The sequence below is a fragment of the Gorilla gorilla genome, chromosome 6, assembly GCF_029281585.2.
Source record: "Gorilla gorilla gorilla isolate KB3781 chromosome 6, NHGRI_mGorGor1-v2.1_pri, whole genome shotgun sequence".
Taxonomy (NCBI): domain Eukaryota; kingdom Metazoa; phylum Chordata; class Mammalia; order Primates; family Hominidae; genus Gorilla; species Gorilla gorilla.
In genome coordinates, this window is record NC_073230.2 from 92,636,079 (window position 1) to 92,650,965 (window position 14,887).

General features: G+C 40.1%; 1 protein-coding gene across 3 annotated transcripts in view; it reads left to right on the forward strand.

Moving 5' to 3' along the window:
• SLC25A13 (solute carrier family 25 member 13) overlaps positions 1 to 14,887 on the forward strand; it is a 203,082-nt gene that overhangs the window by 119,338 nt on the left and 68,857 nt on the right. For all 3 annotated transcript variants that reach the window (XM_019031252.3, XM_055347820.1, XM_055347821.2), the window contains 4 exons: positions 10,192 to 10,338; positions 12,127 to 12,265; positions 13,687 to 13,780; positions 13,997 to 14,081. In XM_019031252.3, the coding sequence (XP_018886797.1) occupies positions 10,192 to 10,338; positions 12,127 to 12,265; positions 13,687 to 13,780; positions 13,997 to 14,081 (465 nt within the window). The remainder of the gene's footprint in view (positions 1 to 10,191; positions 10,339 to 12,126; positions 12,266 to 13,686; positions 13,781 to 13,996; positions 14,082 to 14,887) is intronic.

Genomic DNA, 14,887 nt, shown 5'->3' on the forward strand with positions numbered 1-14,887 from the left:
TTTCCCCCCCAAATTTTAGTGTAAAAATTATCTGAGGTGCGTATTTAGAAATGCAGAGTCCCAGGCCTCTCCACCCACCTCCCCTCCCAAGACTCAAATTTAGTAGTTCTGAATAGGGCCTAAGAAGCTGCCTTTCCAATAAGCATCCTAAATTGCGATGCTCTGGATGGTTCAGGAACCACATTTTGGCAAACTTTGGTCTGGACTAGGCAACCCTGAATGTGTAAAGGTGAACGACTCTTTATCCTAAGACTAATGGGAAGTCTGTCGAGGCAAACCTCATAAGATTTGTGCTTCAGAAGGATCACTCTACTATGGTGTGGTAAATCTAATGGAGAGGGACATGACCAAGGAGAGGGAGACCGGTTGGTTGCTTTTTAAGCCAAGAGTCAAACAACTGTGGTCTCAGTTGGATGGTAACAGTGATGGGCCAGAGTAAATGGAGTCAAGAGAACTTACAGGGATAGGCCAGACAAAGCTTCATGATTTAATGGGAAGGGGACAGTCATAGATTTGCAGAACTCAAGGTTGACTCCTGGGTTTTAGCCTTGGGCTAGTGGGAGGATGGTGGTGTTTCATTGAAATAGGGAGTACAAGAAGAAGAGGAGGTTTTAAGGAGGGGCTACAGAGTAGTGCTTTATATGTAAGAGCTGTTCACGTGTGTTGGTGTATTGGCTCTGCCGCCTCTTTTCAATTCTTTGGTGTTGAGATGATCTACTGTAGGAGCGCTACCTACGGCCCCTGTATAGTTGGGTTTTTTGAAGGAATTTTGTTCTGCACTTTATGTAGCCAGGAAATTTCTTCTGTTTCCAGGGGTCATCCACCTATTGCTCTAAAAGCATCATCCAGAAATTTGCAATGCTCTGAATTGTGGAGAGGCCTGATTTTGAGGTTGTGGATTCCACTGGCTAGCTAAGAGACAGGATAGCTGACCTGAGAGGGAATGAGGCTAAAAATCCTATCTAATGGCTTCTCATCAAATAGAGTTTAAGAATGAGGTCACCTGACCCAACAGAGAGCTCTAATCACAAGGGCTTGAATATTTTATCATAGTTTTACTCTGGTCCTCATTTTGTCAGAAGAGGATGATGAAACCCAAAGACATGAATTGTAGTAAATAGAGCTAGGAATAGAACCTGGGGATCAAAGCTGTGTCTGGCATCCCAGACTGGTCATTCATATTAGTAAGGATCCTTGTCCTCAGATCACAAGTCCCATGATAACCTGGTTGGATGCCAAAGCATACCCATGCTAGTAATGCAACTGAACAATTTTGGTTCTTTTTAAGAAAGCAGATTGACCATTATTTTGGCTTCTTGGTCAGCACAGTGTAGAGGTCAGCCTACTTCTTTTCTGTGTAACATGAACATTTTGGTTATTTAGATCGTGAGCCCTAGAGAGTAGGACTCTAGAAGTCTGCTGCTCCCAGGTGTTGGTAGTTGCCAATGTCCCTCTACAAGCCAGAGATTCACTGCTGCTGGTCAGCTGTGGTCTTGGCTTTATACTCACCATCAGTTACGGTTTGCGACTCTATTTGTCATAGCATCCTGGTGTAAGGCAACAATTTCAACACAAGAGGCTATAGGTGTTAAAAACAAAATTGCTACTACCCCCGCCCAACCACCACCAAACAAAACATACCTTCAACCATGGCAACCCCAAATTTTCTAGCTTTAGAATTAATAAGCGGTTTCATGTGTTCATAAAAAATAATCGCTTATAGTAGAACTGGCTGAAGCCGTAATTCTTTACAGATGAGTGGACAATTAACAAGGTCCTTGCTTAGGTTTAGGTTTGAGTAATCTGAGCCATTTACCTCTCCCTTTTGTCCCCCAACTTGTCTTGTCTGTATTAGTGAAGGTATCTAGACCATGAATTTTTTTTTTTTTTTTGAGACAGAGTCTCACTCTGTCATCCAGGCTGGAGTGCAATGGCGTGCTCTTGGCTCACTGCAACCTCCACCTCCCAGGTTCAAGTGATTCTCCTGCCTCAGCCTCTGGAGTAGGTGGGATTACAGGCTGCCCAACCCCATGCCCAGCTAATTTTTTGTATTTTTATTAGAGATGGGGTTTCACCATGTTGGTCAGGCTGGTCTTGAACTCCTGACCTCAAGCAGTCCACTCACCTCACCCTCCCAAAGTGCTGAGATTACAGGCATGAGCCACCATGCCCAGCCTGACCATGAATTTTTAGTGGCCCAAGAACCCAGTTGTATTTTCATTTTCACTATGTGAATGCCTTTTATGTTGATTCTAAGTTGTATCAGGTGGGGTCTGTGATGTAGCTTTGGTATTGTTTCATAAACAGCATCATTTGGTGTTCTCAAATGAACTAGTGAGTAGAGCACATTAGTGTTGTTTGCCTTCAACTCTTCCACTAGATGAGATTCTGTTTTGTGTCCAAATGGAAGCCATTGCTAGTTTGGTGATGAGTAACTAGAGATGTGATCACTTGGACAGTAAGATGCAGGACACGTTCCAGCCACAGCACACACTTTCTACTCTCTGGGCAAAGGAAATCAGGATTCATTGTGCTGTTGTGTTTGTGGTGTTAGCTTGCTGTTTTGTTGAGCAGCCTGTTGTGCAGGGTTTTTACAGTAGCATCCTGGTAAAAATGAACACTCTATACAGCATCTCCCCAGCTGTTACCACTGTGAAGTTTAACGTTCAATTAGAAGAGCAAGGAAATTGAGATGGAAAAGCTCTGTATTTGGTTTCTACCAAGGTGTTGCAGTGCATGCTGAGCCACATGTGACACTGCTTCCAAAGACCCTTTTAATTAAAGGCCTCACCCAGTGAATTGGGGATGGAATTTCACCCTCAACTCTGAAACTGACTGCATGGCCAAATCGGGGGTGGGGGGAGGTACACATAGAACAAAATTAAGAATGGTAACTACTTATCTCTCTACCTATTTTATTGCTATGTTTCATTTTTACTTTGTTAAAAAATATGTGGATCTTCATTTTAATTAGAATGTTTTTCTTCAAATTAGCATAGATTATGAAAATAAAGTGGATATTTATATGCAAACCAGTATACAGGTACTGATATGTGATGTAATATAGAAATTGTTTGGGCTAAATGTGATATGGTATTTTTTAGGCAAATCGTCTTTATACATTTTTGTTTCCTGTTTCGATAAACAATTAGCTGCATTTTGCCCAGAATTCTTCTATTACCATGTCTAAAAAGGAATTATTTTGAATCATTTCCTTATTAACTCTTTGCTTTTATTAATATTTTAGATTTTGTTAAAATTTCAAAACACAAAAATGCAAATTAACCTGGGTTCAAAATATATATATATATATATATATTTTGGCATTTTTGGCTTTATAATATAAATCACCTGGATCTCCTGCTTATTTTGAGGGACTGGGTTTTTTGGGTTTTTGTTGTCATTGTTGTTGTTGTTCCTGATAAATTGTTCTCAGGCTAAAGCACAAACTTGCATGTCTGAATAGTGATGGAGAGAATATTTTATATTCAAAATATACCTACCTGAAAATTGGAGATTATTAAGGAAATGACAGGCCTGGAACTATTAGAAGCACGAATGTTAGACCTAAAGTAGTGTAACCCCTATATATGTTTATTCTGTACAACTAGCAATTTTGAAGAGTTTGATTTTTTTTTTCTACAGCAGTCTGAATGGGTGTGTTGAAGTAGTTGGAAACTGCTGCAATAAAAGCCTGTTGCATTAATCATCATGCATCAGAATAGAGGGAACAGAAAATAGTTCACTGGCACATATTAAAGAGAAATTGGGCCTCCTTTCATGTACTTGAGTGGAACTGCCTTAGAGATAGCTGCAGAACTCCTGCTCTTGGACCTTCTGGCCTTAGGTGATAGGAAGGGCCATTTGTCTTCAGTTGGTAACTGTCTTCGGCAGCAGCATTTAGTAAGCACCCATTGCCTGGTACTGTTAAGAGCTCTCTTTAGAGAGACACTTCATTTTCTCAGCTCTCTGAATTTGCTACAAGGTTTCAGGCCCTCTGCCTTATTTTCTTTATTCACTTATTTAGGTATCAGTTTGATTTTTGTTGTCTGCCTGCTCTTTGTATGCACTGTGGGATGATCTCACCCATTTCTACAATCATCTTTTTCTTCATCTGGTTTTTGGTAGGTCCCCTCTAAAAGGAACAGGCAGTCTGTGTAGGCTAACATCATGGCTCCAGAAGCTGACTGCCTGGATGCATATTCAGTTTCATCCTTGCCCGTGTCACCCTTGGCTCATTCTTACCTCATTTTTCCATCTTCAGAACAGAGGTGATGGTAGGACCACCTCGGTTGTGGAGAGGATTCAAAGAGATGAAGCAGGGAAAACACAACAGTCCCTGGGACATAGCATGCACTTAATAACTTAGTAAACGTTCGCCTTGTGATGTTTTTTCTAAAATCCTGTTATCTGAATTTCCCAGATCTGTATTTCTACCTGTACCTCCAGCTTTCTTTTGTATGCCTCTTAACTTTTTGTTTAAAACTGAAACTCACTTCATTCCAGGTTTTTCATCATGGTCAACCACCTCATCTCTTTCCCGTTAAGTATTTTCCTTTGTGGTAGAGTATCTTCCCAATAATTCAAAATGTGGATTTTTGAGATATATCTTCCTTCATTTATATATTCAAATCATCATCAAAATTTTCTTAAAGTCTCTTTTCCTACCTGTCCAAATCTAGTTATGACCCCCTTATTTATGATTTTGCCTGAGGCAGCATAAGTTAATAGTTAAGAATCTCAGTTTTAAAAGCTGACATCCCTTGCTTTGGATCTTAACTCTTCCACTTTTTAGTTGTGTGACTTTAGGCTAGTTACCTGACCTCTCTGAACTTCAGGTGCCTCTGTGTAAAATGAAGATAATAATCATTACTTCACAGAAGTATTGTGAGGCTTAAGTGAAATGCTGTCTTTGAAGTTCTTGGCATAGCCCCTGGTCTATAGTGAGTGTTGAAGCATTCAGCTGTTGTTATCCTCCATCCTGGCTGATGGTCATTTTTCTGTTCCTGTGGCTAGTTCAGAATGATTGAGCAGAACCGCTGTTTCATATTGCAAGAGACTTTAGAGGTTTTTAAACCTTTCACCTGGACAAAAATCAAAGCCACTGTTTTTTAAATGCCTGTCATGCATGACCTCTGGTTTTTACAACTCTGCACAGTAGGTGGTGTTGTGCCTATTCTGTAGAAGAAAATCTGAGGCTCTAAGATGCAAACAATCACCTGAGCTCTCCCGGGTGGCAGTGTCATGACTTCTGTTTACGCTCTACCCATGCCTGTTCCAGATTTCATATTGTCATCATAATGTATGGCTTCCATAACTCCCTCTATTAAAGATAAGGTAAATTTCTTGACATGTGTTCCTCAGCCTGTGGTTGAACACGTATTTCTGGTGTCAGGGAATCTGCTACTTTTCAAGGTAGCCCATTTTACTGCTGAATAGTTCTATAGGTTAAAGACTTCTTCTGTGTACTGTGCTAAACTCTGACCCCTATAGCATCTCTCCATTTTTTCAAAAGAAATAGAGGGGCAGCCTAATATTTTTTTTACCTGATAGTCTTTTAACTTTTAAATATGTGAATGTAATGATTACTGCCCAGAGGACTCGTTTACTTCTGATCCCCTTCATTTTAGAAATAAATACTATTTGTATATGCTATATTTCATGCATACTAAAAGCTCTCTGTCTCTGTTTTATCCCTTCTGAGTTCAGATCTAGGAGCTGTCAGTCTCTTGACAACCCATAGTATACATTCAGATTTTCATTAAATCGCTTTTGAGGTGCAAACCAGGGGCTTCGATTTTAAGTCATTCTGCCATGAGTAGTGAGCCTAGTCATTTATTTCAAAGACCACACATTTCTTTCATATTTACGGAGTAACCTATGTGTTAGCTCCCACTGGCCTCCTGATTTAATTTTTTCCTCCTTTGTCTCTTGGGGCTATGGGAAAGAGAGCAAAAAGGGAGTGAGGCCAGGAGAAGGCCTTTTAGATTTGGTTTCTCTCCTCCTTGGTCTCTGCTACTATTGGTAAAACAATCCTGATGCTCTGGGTGTACAGAAGCCCTTTGCCTTAATGGAAAACTTTAGGGAATTTTATTATTTTCCCACAAAAATAGGCAACAGTAAAATCTAGAGCATTAAATGCAAATTGAGTTTTTATCTTTCCACAGCTGTTAAGATTTCTTAGTGTCAAATTTATTTTTTAATCAAATTCCTGACAGTAGCTTTGTCTGAGGTTCCCCATGCAGTTAAGTGAAGTATTAGGAGCATGGGTAGATAGGGGGTTGGGGAGTAGAACTGCTGAGGCTTGAATTCCAGCTTTACTGCTTCCTGTCAGTGAGACTTTAGTTTGCTCAACTGCTATAGTGAGGTTAATAATAGTACCTACCTTATAGGCTTGCAGTAAGCATTCCATGAATTAATTCCTGTAAAATGCTTTACAGCAGTGCCTGCTGCATAATACATGCTTGCTAAGTGCTATTGCATGATTGTCATACTGGTTGAGGTCATGGTTTCATTTCTTCACCTGGAAGGAGAAACAGTCACGACATAAACAGATGATCTTCAGAAGGCAACCCACGTCTTCAGAAAGCTGCTTTTAAAGTTGGAGAGCCACCTAACTGCATGTTTTCACTCTGTCCTGCTATTTAGAGAACTACATAGATCTAGCATTTTGTCTTCTGTGGAACTTATAATGCCCCCAATCTTTAAGAGCTGTTGGAAATGTATTCTCAAGTTGTTCATCATCAGGCTTAAAAGAACTTTCTTACTCCAACTTGAGGGATCCCTGCTCGTAGATGTTTAATCATGGAAGCGTGGGCACAGGATGTGTTGTGACACTGTCCTCATCACAGGTATGTCCCCTGTCCTGCTATGTGAGCACCAGCCCCCACCTTGGCATCCATTCCCAATCTGGAATTCTGGACAGGCTGGTCTTAGCATTGTGGCTTCCTGCTTTCTGAGGAGATGGGGTTGCCAGAGAAAGCGGTGCCATTTTTGGTATAATTGTCTGAGGATCTCTAAGATGTTGAGTTATAAACTAGGGAAAATGGTAAATCGCTGAACATACCTTCTACTATTGTTGAGAGTAGTCTTGGCTTAGCTAGCTTTAGCAATGGGTCTGGTAATTCAAAGGAGACTGTTCATTTACTTTCAATTGAATATGCACTGTGGTCATTTTTCACTACAGGGTGTTTAACAGTTGATTTCTTTTTCCTTAATTGGAAGCACTCATATAGAGAACCTCCCATTTTTCAATAGCTCATGATTTGTTCATTCAGTTGGTTTTACAGAATACTTTTCACTGATGAGAATGCCTGTCATTTATTGAGCACCTACTATACATCTAAAGCATTCTGCTGAGCTGCATGTATAAATGTAAGTAGATGCTTACAGGACTTCAAAAGGTTATACTGTCTTTTCCTTGGTAAGGTAGGTGTAAAGGCAGGAATGTGAATAACTGATTATGATGTAAGATCGAATAAGACAAGTTTTATAATTGATATTCAGACAGGGGGCCACCGGAAGGGACATCAGTTATTTCCAGTTATAAGGCCTGGTTATATTTGCCTAAGTGGTACCATTTGAGCTAAGCTTAAAGGAAGTGGCAGGATTTCAGGAGCTGGAGAAAGGGGCAGCAGTCTACACTAGGTGGAAGTAACGATGTGGGCAAAAGCCCAGGTGTGTGGCAGGTCTGGCAGGGGTGGGCATGGGTGATAGGAGATGAGGCTAAGAGTAGTTCCTCTGGGGGCTTGTATGCCTTGCTTCAGAGATGGGTCTGTATGATGAAGGGTCATTGGAGATTTCCATGGAGGGAGAGGGAGTCAGGTCTTTAATTCTGAAAAGCAACTTTTGATGTGTGCATGGTAGACCACAGAGGTCCAGACTGCAAGCCCAAGCTCCAGACTGACAGTCAGAACCACTGACTCTCAGTGATAATTTAGATGAGGTCTGAGGAAAGCCTGAACCAGTAGCATCAGGCACAAAAAGGAAAAGGTGCATTTGGGCAAACTTTCAAAGGCCTAAGGGACAGAATTTGGTAACTGGTTTACTCTGGGAGAAAGGAAGCTTGAACAATTCGGAATGACAGCTTTCTAGGTGAGGTGGCCAATAAAACTACATGCCTAATAATTAAGCTGTGAACATAGAAGAGAGACCAGGTTTGAGCACTGGGTTGGGGGATCTGCAATATGGGGTTAGCGATGTGTCATTTTACGGCCTTTACACGATACCCACGTGGATATATTCTCTAAACAGAAATTCTGGTCCAGCAGAAAGGAATGGAATGAGACTTGAATATGGGAGTTAAGCCTTAGCTTTTAAGAAATCCTTGAGGGCTTAAGAGAGAGAGCACTCTGTCTAGGAGAGTAGAGTGAGAAGATGTGAGGACAGAGGGCCAACAGATGCTTCCCATTTAAGGAGCCAGTGGTGGAGGCTCCAGAAAGACTGGGATCCCAGAAGAGAGTTTCAGCTGAGACAGGCTGGTTCAAAACTGGCAGATGGCTACAAATGAGGAGATTCTTTTAAATAGGATAAGAACTCTGATACTTACTGTTAAATGTCTTATCTTTAAAATATTTTAAATGTAGACATTTTCAAACTGCAAAAGTAGAAGACTATAATGACCCATCATGCAACTGCTATTTGGCTTCCGTTATTGCAAATACTGTATTTCTTCTTTCATCTCCCTGCCTTTCTGGGGAAGGAAAGGAAGATCGAGTACTTTAAAGCAGTATCAGACTCATGTCATTTCCCTTACACTTTAGTTTGCACAAATTCATAAGGACAATTTGTTTCACATAACTTGAATAAATACGATGTCATTATCTCACTAAAGTTAAAAATTAATTTCTTAATATCATCTAAAAAAACTCCATTATATTCAAATAATTTGAAGTTTTTGAGAGCCCTGTTGGTGTTCCTTTTTTTTTTTTTTTTTTTAAGACAAGGTTTCACTCTGTCACCCAGGCTGGAGTGTGGCGGCATGATCTCAGCTCACTGCAACCTCCTCCTCCCAGGCTCAGGTGATCCTCTCACCCCAGTCTCCCAAGTAGCTGGGACTACAGGCATGCACCTCCATGCCTGGCAAATTTTTTTTTTTTTTTTTTTTTTTTGTAGAGTTGGGGTTTTGCCATGTGGCCCAGGCTGGCCTGGAACTACTGGGCTCAAGGGATCCATCCACCTCAGCCTCCTCAAGTGTTGGGATTACAGGCATGAGCTACTGTGTCTGGCTGGTGTTACTTTTTAATTGCATAGAAGTTAGCTGTCACTGCAAGGGCCCCATGTGGGAAATGAGCAGAGTGTTGTGAGGAAGATAATAAAATGCTCTCTGCAGGAGGAATGCTCCTCCCATATGGTGCACAGTGAGTTTTGATGGGAGGCTGTTTTCTTTTGTGTACACACTTATCCCTTGGGAATAGCAACAGAGCTCTGTGATTGGACTTTCTGTCTTTAGATCATTTTAATTAAACATATGCAATGATACCATGACAGGTTTACCTCCCCTGATCCACATACCATGCAACTACTTGGAGCAGTAGTCCTTAATCAAGACATAAGGCTCTATGCAGACATTTTTGATTGTTATGACCTTAGAGGGAAGGGGCTACTTGTATCTAGTGGGAAGAGAATAGGGGTATACACGACAGCCCTCCCATGATAAAGACTTACCCTGTCCAAAATGCCAATAATGGCAAGGCTGAGAAACCCTGTGTTGGAGAAATAGCAGAGAAGAACCACCACTCTTTTCTATCTATTGTTACATCATGTGTTTGGGTACCAGGTTGCAGTTAAGAATTTTTCTCTTTTCTTTGGAGAGAAGTTAAAGTCCCTGGCAGTGTTTTTCCTTAGATCATCTGCATCACCTAAGCTGGGGTTGGCCAGATCTTTGAACCTACAACACTGCATTCCGGTTTTCATTTTCTTTGTGTTCATGGACTCTAGAGAGCACGGAAGTAATTGGGTTTCTTTGGGTAGCAGAGTAAGGTGGAGTGCACTTTCTCAAGACATTTTCATTGGTCTGAGCAAAGTTCTGTCTCTTGGAAGGAGACAGTAGCTTGGTGGTGCTATTAGGCAGATGAGGGCTTTTTAGATCAAGATGTAAACTCTCTTTCTTCAGTCTGATTTTAAAATGAACTGTCATTTGTAGTAATTATTAAATGAGAAGCATAAATTAAGTATTTTACTTTCTTGTAGGAAATACAATTGGAGCACGCAAAGCAAGCCTTTGTGCAACGGGACAATGCTAGGACTGGGAGAGTCACAGCCATCGACTTCCGAGACATCATGGTCACCATCCGCCCCCATGTCTTGACTCCTTTTGTAGAAGAATGTCTAGTAGCTGTAAGTTGTAACTTGCCCTAATGAAGTGGTTTAACTCAGTAAATAAGGAATTATAAAAACAATTCTTATAAGTTATGTAGTGTTTTTTTTCTGTTGCAAACACTAACATTTTAATGTGATCACATACATTACTAAACTCAAACAAAGAGTGTGTTTTAGCTAGTTTTAGTGGGTAGGTTAATTTGTTGTCTGGGTAATACGGAATATCTTCGAGAAATACATTAACTTTTTAAAGATAAAAGGAAAAACAGATTTGCGATCTCATGTTAATTTTGTTTTAGATTTTGAAGTATATCAAGGGCTGATTTTTGCTAATCTTCTTAGATGCTCTAAGGCAAAAAAAAAAAAAAAATAGTGTACATGTATATCATTTGTTAGAGTAGTTAGCACAACAGAAACTCCAAACCTTAGATTCCCTTTCACCGTGTATGTGTCGAGGCCACAGAGGTACATGTGACAGCAGAGCCCTGCAGTTGTGTTTCATGGAGCCTCCCTCCTCCTGGTGTCAGCTGCTGTCCTTCCCTCATGGGCCCTGGGGATGTCCTGCAACATTCTGTGGTGGTGGTTCTTAAGCCCTGCTCGTGGAGCACCAGAATCACCACTAAAAACTGTTAAAACTACAGATTCTGAGATCTCTTCTAGGCCTATCATACACCATCTATAGGCGATCAGGTCTTAGAATCTAATTTTGTAAAGCTTCTGGGTGATTTTGGTAATAACTCAGTTTTAGGACCAATACCCAGTGGTAACTCTCCTTTTGTTAATCCCAGGGAGAATACTGTTTTCACCATCATCTGGGTTTCCCACAATGCTTACCATAGGCGGGAACTCAGAGTAGCCTTTCAGTTTCCTTTCTTCCCCCAAGTCCTTAGTTCTAGAGACATGGTATTCCAACAAGGCCTCTTCCATTCTGGCACTGTGTTAATCTAACTCCTTTTCTTGGGAGCCCCCTTCTCTACTCCATACTAAACTTTCATGTCAGCTATTTTAAATGATTACTAAGTGAAGATTTATGTGGTTGTTACCTTGTAAAGAAGTGCTTTCCTAATAAAAATATTTTGCCTTGCTAGGGAAGGATAGAATTTGAAACTCCAAACTGAAGTCTCATTCATAATGGACATTCTGTCTGTTTCCCTTGTCCCCTGTGAAGAAATATGGTTTCTTAAAAATTCTGATTATCAGAATTTTTACTAGTCTTAACCCCCCATGAAAGTATATGGCATCTCATAATTTTACCATAATATGCTTGTTTGCTAGAAATCCCACCAATGTAAAGTCTGTACCTAAATGATGATTTATTACTGGTTATAAGTAACTTGACAAGTCTTGATATTAATGTTACATTGACTACTTTTCATAGTATGTTTGCACTGATACAATACAGTTTTTCATGCATAAGCACACACATGTGTGCATATGTACTTATAGTTTTGCATGTTTAAGCCTTTAAGATTTGCTCATTAGATGAAATAAACCAACTTATAAAACATTTCCAGTTGAAATTTGAACTCTAAATTACTACTAGTCCTGTTATAATCCTACACATGTATTTATTTAGTTTTCTAGGAGTTGTGTATGGAGAGTACAAGTTCTGGTCATGATTAGTTGCAGTTGCTTCTAAAAATCATTTATAGCTTTTTTTTAATGCAAAAGAAAAATACTTATAGTCATTTCTTCTTGTACATGCATTTTTGATTACTTTCAAACTAGTATTAGATGTATGTACTTCTGAATCATTTATAAATCTTTTGTATATTTTTCTTCTCTCTTGTTTTCAATTTATTTGAGGCTGCTGGAGGTACCACATCCCATCAAGTTAGTTTCTCCTATTTTAATGGATTTAATTCACTCCTTAACAACATGGAACTCATTAGAAAGATCTATAGCACTCTGGCTGGCACCAGGAAAGATGTTGAAGTGACTAAGGGTGAGTGAGAATATATCTGAATTCTAGCCTGCAAGTATTGTGGTGTATTATTATTAGGGTGAAGAAGGCACCTAGTACTTTATTATTTTTCTATCCCATTGACACATATTAACCATATGATAACATGTGTGTTTTTCATCCTTTGATCAGACAAACAAAAGCAAACAAAACAATCTTCACCAAGTTTTAAACAAACTGGGCCCGGCTTGGTGACTCACACCTGAAATCCCAGCAGTTTGGGAGGCCGAGGTGGGTGGATCACCTGAGATCAGGAGTTCGAGACCAGCCTGGCCAACAGGGTGAAACCCTGTCTCTACTAAAAATACAAACATTAGTTGGGTGTGGTGGTGGGCACCTGTAATCCCAGCTACTTGGGAGGCTGAGGCAGAAGAATTGCTTGAACCTGGGAGGCGAAGGTTGCACTGAGCCGAGATCACGCCACTGCACTCCAGCCTGGGCAACAAGAGCGAAACGCCATCTCAAAAATAAATAAATAAACTGAAGACACCCTTTGAATAAGGAAAACATGTAAAGTTTCTTAAATATTTTCAAATCTTGCTACAGCTTGAGCTAAATTGGCAACCTCTAAGGAAGCCTTCAGATGTATATGAGGAATTCCATAAAGTTGTATTGGTGACAGTGTAAGTTGGTCTGTAGGCTTGGAACAGGATATTATCAGCATTGTAATGGGATTAAGAAAAAAAATCAGAGCCAGTGCGGTGGCTCATGCCTGTAATCCCAGCACTTTGGGAGGCCAAGGCGGGCAGATCATGAGGTCAGGAGATTGAGACGATCCTGGCTAACATGGTGAAACCCCGTCTCTACTAAAAATGTATATATAAAAAAATTAGCAGGGCATGGTGGCACACACCTGTAGTTCCAGCTCCTTGGGAGGCTGAGGCAGGGGAATCGCTTGAACCCAAGAGTTGGAGGTTGTAGTGAACCGAGATCGCATCACTGCACTCCAGCCTGGGCAACAGAGCAAGACTCTGTCTCAAAAAAAAAAAAAAAAATCAGAATTCCCTTAGGAATTCCATACCTTCATTAATATAACCACCTAAATTAATATAATTAATAATCCTAATTTAAGCAGTTAATTAGATTAATATAACTTCCCCTCCTGGGACCTATGCATATGAAGTTTCATATATGATTCCTTATTTTCTCTGATTGGCAATTTGAATAACATCAGATGACCCCAAGCTTTTAAACTGTATATTCAAGAACATATTCTGCACACGCTTTCCAAATGGATGCAAGAACTGCAAAAATTCTTACCTTATTTGGATTGACTTGAATTCTACAACTGATGATAATAATAAAGTTTTGTGATGTTCACTCATTCCAGTGCCTTGAGTTAATGCTGAATTTAGTGGCTATTTCTTCTTGAATCTTTCCCTTTTAACTTTTCTTCCATACAGAGGAGTTTGTTCTGGCAGCTCAGAAATTTGGTCAGGTTACACCCATGGAAGTTGACATCTTGTTTCAGTTAGCAGATTTATATGAGCCAAGGGGGTAAGTTGGCTTTTTTTTTTTTTTTTTTTGGAATTAGCTTAATAAAAGGAGGTTAGGAGGTGGGGGTAAGAGGAGGGCAGCAATCAGGAGAAAAAGAAGCCAAACTGAAGGCTATACTGAAATATGAGAAATGAAAAAAGGAATGTTTTTAAATTTTATAATGTAAATTGTAATAAATTGGTATATTTGTTGCTTGTGTTTGTTTTTCCCCTACAGACGTATGACCTTAGCAGACATTGAACGGATTGCTCCTCTGGAAGAGGGAACTCTGCCCTTTAACTTGGCTGAGGCCCAGAGGCAGGTGAGCAAAGAGGAGCAACCTTGCATTCTGGGGTTTCCCTAGCAGGATACCCCAACCCTGTTCCACTTGCAGTTGCCTTTGCGGCATTGGTATCTGACTTAACCATTTTTCTGTTTTTCACCAAAACTCTCGATAAATTTTAAAGGCTGTAAAGAGAAATTGCTTAGAAATGGTGTGATAAACAGGTATTTGGCATTTGCTCATTTCTTGCTAAGGTGGAGTGATTTCCTAACTGCACCAGAAGCCTAACGCTCCGAAAACATGAAGGAGGTCTTTTCTCCTTCTTTCTTGAAGTCTCATGTTGAGAGATGTAGCGAAAGAATCCCGTGTTGGTGTCACTGTGCCTGTCGGCAGCTGCACGTTGCTAAATGAAAGCCGTCTTTGCTCTGTGGAGCAGCCCTTCATCAGCGCATCGTCTAACTGCCATGCCTTCCGTTTTTCTGAATATCAAAATGAGATAATTTTGTTTAGTCTGGAGTTACAGTTTAAAGGCTTTCAGACCTATTTTCTCTGTGAAAGGATTCATAAGTTATGTGGAAACAATTTTAGGAATGCTAAATTTTATTTTATGGTTAACAGAAACCAATCTCTTGAAGTTGTGGGAGTCAGAAACTTAAGACATGGAACCTTCTCCTTTAACTCTTACCCAGCTTTCTGTAGATCAGGATTAGAGAAGAAAAGCCTTCATAGCATGTGTTAGTAAAATAAATGGTATTTGTAAAATAAATCCACTCGCAGGCGAGTGTCGTTTTTAGAAAAATTTCTCCTTTTAGGCAGAGCCATCTCTGAATCCTGTGAGACTTCGC